Raw genomic sequence first — 6,000 nt, forward strand, 5'->3', positions numbered from 1 at the left:
AGTTCAACAAGCAGCATATTAAATATACCAATATTTAATAACAATAAATAATTTATCCTTTTTAAATCGTATTGATGACATGTTTTCCAACTTAGGATCAAATAAGATCAAATGTGTTCTTGCTAATTAAATCTGTTAATTTGTTTTATTGAAGAAAAAAAAATCCTTCTCATCTCGTACTTTCAAATGATATTGTAGCTGTTTACAAATTCATGAAGATAAATGGATAAAAATAAATAAATCTCACTTTTTGACTTTAGTCTTCTCATTTGTCCAGGCCACCTTTGGTGCTTTCTTACTGGCAAAATAATACCTTTATTTATTAAGAAAACAACACATGCTTTTAATGAAGAATGGTCATGTCTGTAAATTAGATGTGATTCATAGGTGTGATGTTCTGAATAGTGAAGGATACTGTTCTTCCAGCAGCATGCTCTCGATGACCTGTCTGTTTTCATCGCTGATGGAGCTGTCCAGAGTCCATGGCTGAACACACACACACATGCACACAAACATAACAATACATCAAAAATAGCTCCAGAGTCATTTCATGAAGCACATTTTGGACCTTAATGCAAGGTTCACCCTTTCGAAGCTGGTTTTCACAACCTACAAAAAGTGGTGCTAGGTCCACTTCTCAATTGCAAGTAGGCCTGTCACAATTATTGATTTTTCATCTCATTGTGATTATCTAAGACAACTATGTGAACTGTGAAATTTAAACTTGAAATAATGTGCAATGTATGTAATAGTCAAAAAATACACTCTTATATTATCCTTCATATTATGGCAAATCTTTCTTATGTATTAAAGAGAAAGAGAAAACTGAAATGTTGCCATCATTTTTAAACTTCCCCTTGTTCCAAACCTGTTTGAGCTTTTTTTCCCTTTTTTTTTTAAACACAAAGGATATACTGAAGAATTTTAGGGTGGAAAACAGCCACTGAATTTTTAATTTTGTTTCTACTACGGATGCCAATCACTGCTTCTTTCCCACATTCTTCAAAATATCATATTTTGTGTTCAAGAGAAGAAAGAAATTCATAAAAGATTTAGACCCACTTGAGTGCATGTAAATGGTGAGAAAGTTTTTTAGAAATTATTGCATGTATGTATACCAGTACACTGCTGTTTGTCTTCCATGCGGACTGTAAATACTGATCCTGGAGAATCTCAGCACTGCTCAGGTCACTGTGAAGACAGTATACAAACATACACTGTTGAGACTACAAAAGAATAAAACATCACAAATCACAATACCACACAATTTACATGTAAAATTGATAATGCCAATATACAACACAATACAATCAACTCTACGGTAATCTAACTAAATACATTTCCAATATTTTTATTCAAGCTATTTATTGCTTTTGCACCTCAGATGGCAGTAGTTTAGATTCTTATTGTTATGCCATGGTTTCCCCCATGCTGTACAGCTGAATTGGGTGGGCTTCAATGTCCATAGTGTATAAGTGTGTGTTTGTGTTGCTGAATGTTTCCCAGAGATGGGTTGCAGCTGGAAGGGCATCCGCTGCGCAAAAATGTGCTAGATAAGTTGGTGGTTCATTCCGCTGTGGCGACCCCGGATTAATAAAGGGACTAAGCTGACAAGAAAATGAATGAATGAATGAATGAATGAATGAATGAATGTTGTTATTATTTTTAAGCTCACTAGTGGTTGTGTAATAATTTCTGTATTTGACTTTGTATGTGACAAATAAAATTTAATTTGAATCTATTCCTAAAATATAAACCAATATCCAGAAACATTTATATTTAGATCTGAATTTTAATGATTGTTTTAATAAAAATATAATTTCCTATAAGACAAATGATGGCGTAGTTGTGTGTTTGTGTAATAAAAAAAGGTTAAAAAAGTACAAAATATCTGCAGAAATGCAGTTGAGAAGTGACTGTAAAAATGCTGTATAATTTATCATATGAAAATGTATATTTCCCTATATAATTAGTATGTAAATGTTTGGGGTCAGGAAGACCCCAGGATCCTTACTGTGATTTCTTTTCTTGGCTGCTCTATGGTTAAAGGGAATCAGAAAAAGCCAGGTATCAAAAAAAAAGGTACAATTTAAAAAAAGAAAAGAAAAAAAAGACCCACCATTATAATAATAATAAAATGTAAAAAAATACATAGGACACTAAAAACCCGTTCTAAATAAATATGTTTTAAAAATCCTGTAAAGTGCTTTTAAAAATAGCATTTTTTAATTAATGTTTGACATAATCTCAAAGTAAAAATTAAGAGACGGTGTAGGGAAAAAAAAGCTAATATTGTTTTTGTTTTATCACTATCTCAACCGCTCTTACTGGCAGAGCTAAGCACATCAAATGAGAAGCAACTTGAAGGAGGCAAGGCATGATTGTTGCTAGATCAGATAAGGTTGTGGCCGGAAGTAAACAAGAATTAGTTATATTGTTTATTAAATTTCGCATTTATTGTATTTTATTAACATTTACCCCCTCCACAACCCTAAACCCAACCGTCACAGTTCTGTAAAAATATTATTGTTATACAGTGTCATAAAAAAATGCTAATATATTGATGTGTATTTCGCCACGTATCCAATCTAGACCTAACAGGGCATGTCAGATACTACAGAGCATTTGATTGAACAGAAGATTTGATGAGAAACTCAAGTATGAGGTGACGTGAAAAAGAATCATTGATTCATTTAAGCAGAAGTGACAAACTGCAAGCTTTGGATGTTTATATCAGTTTTATATTTCTAAACTCAATTTATGTCACTGTTTTGGAGCTAAAACTTTTTATTTTAATTTCACGGGACCTTTAAGAACAGACTTGAAGACTCAGATATGAAGAGTCACCTGTCTAATGACAGTAATACAGTTTCTAAAGTTATACTGAGTAAAAATTACACCATACAAAAATTGCTATATCTAACTTTACCAGCTGTTAAAAAAATGTAATCAATTTGTTTAAGAATACTGAATACTTTGCTTAAACAGGGAAAGTAAATGTATCGCACTAGTGTTAGGTCGAGATGTAAGAATTAAAAGTATTGTAGTCAATCTTTACAATCTTCAGTGAAGTCTCGCCCAACATACTAATACTGCAGGTGAATTAAAGTAAAGGCGCCTTGTTAAACACAAAGAAGGCAGATTTTTAATTATTTTCTAAAATATTCATCAGCTTTTTTGTAGTGAAAAGAGCAGTAAAATAAACTGCTATGACTAATGTGCTATAACTGTTCTTGCAGATCACATTATGTTAGTGCATAAGTATAAAAAAATAAGCTTGTAATACTATCTTAGCAACAAACATGCTAAAATAAAGTAACTTATGAAATATGAATAATGTAAGTTAACTGTTCAAATAACTGTTCACATAACTAACGTTACAGCAGCTCACATTCATCCTGTCAGCTTTGCTGTCTCGTGTTTTTCCCTCGCCCATGGAGTATATTATGTTAAAGCAAGCGTCGGTGATGTTTCCCAGAAACATGGAAATGAGAGAATAAACTCCTACCCGACGATTTCATCACATTCATCTCCCTCGATGTCAACAACATCCAACTCATCAGCCATATTTGTGCCGGAAGCAAGAGAGGAGAGCGAGTGTATGGAGAGAAAAGTGACTGATACAGCGCCTCTCACTGGTAGGAGGGCGATTATGATACTCTAAAATTGTATTTCTCCTCTAGTTCAAGGTGTTCATTCATTCATTCATCCATTCAATTTCTTTTAGTCCCTTCGTCAATCTGGGGTTGCCACAGCGGAATGAACTGCCAACTTATCTAGCATATGTTTTACGCAGTGGATGCCCTTACAGCTGCAAATCATCTCTGGGAAACATTCATACACACCGAGAAGGGTCTGAGACAGCATCATGTCTGCATCTAGACTCTGTTGTACACACTCATACACTACAGACAATAGCCTACCAAATTCACCTGTACCGGATGTCATTGGACAGTGGGTTACACCGGAGCAAAAACAAAAATTAAAATTGATGCGATTTAATAAAGCAAAACAGTTACCTACAATCTCATTTATTCATTTTCTTTTCAGCTTAGTTGCTTTTATTGTCTATTTTTATTCAGCTCTGATACTTTATTGTATTATTTTATTATTCTTTTATTTTATTTATCACATGTTTGAGTTATTTTTAGTAGTTTCCGCTGTGGCGACCCCTGATTAATAAAGGACTAAGCTGCAGGCCTATAAAGAGAATAAAAATAATAATTAACAATTGAAGAAACAACTAATTACGCAAGCAAATACATTACGATTGTCAGCTGTCTACACACTGATAACCCTGATTAATTGTCCAAACAGGGTTTTTATTGGAAGTTTGGAGGAAATTATTTTTTTTTTATCACTTATAGCAGTTTCAGTTGCTGATTCACTAAAATCAAGAATGTCCTACAAGAGCAAAGGTGTCAAACTCAATTCCTGGAGGGCCGGAGCCCAGCACAGTTTAGTTCCAACCCTGCTTCAACACACTTGAACTATAGGTTTTAAACAAGTCTGAAGGACTCCATTAGTTTAATCAGGTGTGTTTAATTAGGGTTGGAACCAAACTGTGCAGAGCTGAGGCCCCCCAGGAACTGTGTTTGACACCTGTGCACTGTACTAGAGAATAAATAGAGCTTGCTTCCATATATATATGTTAATCTTTAAACAATAATGTGTTTTGTGTTATTTAGTTGCTTTTTTTAATATTGGTACTACAAAAATTAAACTAACAAAAGTAATTTAAATGCGATCAGAGTTTATGAAGGAGCTCTTTTTTTGAGCCACCAAGCGCCCCCTAGATGTATAACACGTTTGACGTCATTGTAAACAAACAATGTCATTGGACGATCAGTGAAAACGTATTACGGAAGTCTGGTAAAAACTGTAAACTGGTAAATACTGACACGTGAACTTACAGATTTGTGACATTATTCGACTCGTTTCCGTCAATTTTCAGGTATGAAACATGGAGCACAAGCTGGCTGAATTCAGAGCCCGAAAGAAAGCTCAAACCGAAGGGATGAAACCTGCTGAATGTGTTATCCAGAGTGAAATGAAAGCAAAAGTCGACGATTCTCCTCCGGTGGTGTGTGATGACAAACCTGAGCAGAAGCCAGACACCAGCCCTCAGGCTCCACACACAGAGGTCTGAACACTTCTTTCAAAACATTAAAACCATGCGTGTCATTGTATCAGATAGACCAAATGTAATGTTTTCTGTCATTTTAGGATTACATTAATCGTTTGCTGGACACTACACTGGGCCGCAGGCTTCATCGTCTGGCCCCTCATCTGACCCTGTTAAAAGTGCTCCTGTGGCTCGTGCTGTTGGGACTTTTTGCAGAGCTTGGGTTTGGGCTGGCATTTTTTCTCATATCATTATTTTACTGGCTCTACGAGGGCTTTCGGACCCCAAAACCCAGACAACCTGGAGAAATGAGTGCATATTCTGTGTTTAACCCTGACTGTCAGCCTATCCTGGGAACTTTAACAGCCGAACAGCTAGAAGGAGAGCTGGGATACAGGCCGATGGCCAATAGATGAACACAACATGTTTAAAAGGAAATTTCTCTGGACAATAAAGAAAACTGCTTGGGAGTCGAGACACTTATTTGCATTATATTAATGTATCTTGGTTTTTAAGTGATGTATTCTCATAAGCAGATTCTGAACTTTATTGATAGAAATACACAATAATAATTAATATTGACACTATTAAATATTATTGACGTAATACACGCACTTCTGAGTGACAATGACTAAATAACAGTTTAATCACATTTTACATCCTGCAATTGAATTTGAGACTGTCACTTATTCATAATAAATGATCATAAAGCTTTTGTTATTCAAACTAAATTAGAGCTCAATTGTAATATTGCAGAACAGGAATTTGTGATGAATGGATACAGATAACAGTTGCTTCAGATTTAACAAATGACAAAAAGAAATCCCATTAAGGGATAGTTCACCCAAAAATGAAAATGGGTGAATTTACTCACT

General features: G+C 34.7%; 2 protein-coding genes across 3 annotated transcripts in view; one reads left to right on the forward strand and one right to left on the reverse strand.

Moving 5' to 3' along the window:
- The window catches only part of mysm1 (Myb-like, SWIRM and MPN domains 1), a 30,207-nt gene extending 26,625 nt beyond the window's left edge, over positions 1–3,582 (reverse strand). The window contains 4 exon segments of one of the 2 annotated variants that reach the window (NM_001164029.1): positions 248–313; positions 416–486; positions 1,119–1,191; positions 3,509–3,576. In NM_001164029.1, coding sequence (NP_001157501.1) covers positions 248–313; positions 416–486; positions 1,119–1,191; positions 3,509–3,567 — 269 coding nt within the window. In that variant the 5' untranslated portion in view covers positions 3,568–3,576. 2 annotated transcript variants of the gene reach the window in all.
- A 1,316-nt stretch (positions 3,583–4,898) lies between these two features.
- On the forward strand, positions 4,899–5,541 carry saysd1 (SAYSVFN motif domain containing 1). The gene is given in 2 exon segments (NM_001082920.1): positions 4,899–5,143; positions 5,227–5,541. Coding segments are annotated over 2 exon segments (495 nt in total). The 5' UTR covers positions 4,899–4,963.
- The last annotated feature ends 459 nt before the right edge of the window (positions 5,542–6,000 follow it).

This window comes from Danio rerio, chromosome 20, assembly GCF_049306965.1.
Source record: "Danio rerio strain Tuebingen ecotype United States chromosome 20, GRCz12tu, whole genome shotgun sequence".
In the NCBI taxonomy this organism is placed as follows: Eukaryota; Metazoa; Chordata; class Actinopteri; order Cypriniformes; family Danionidae; genus Danio; species Danio rerio.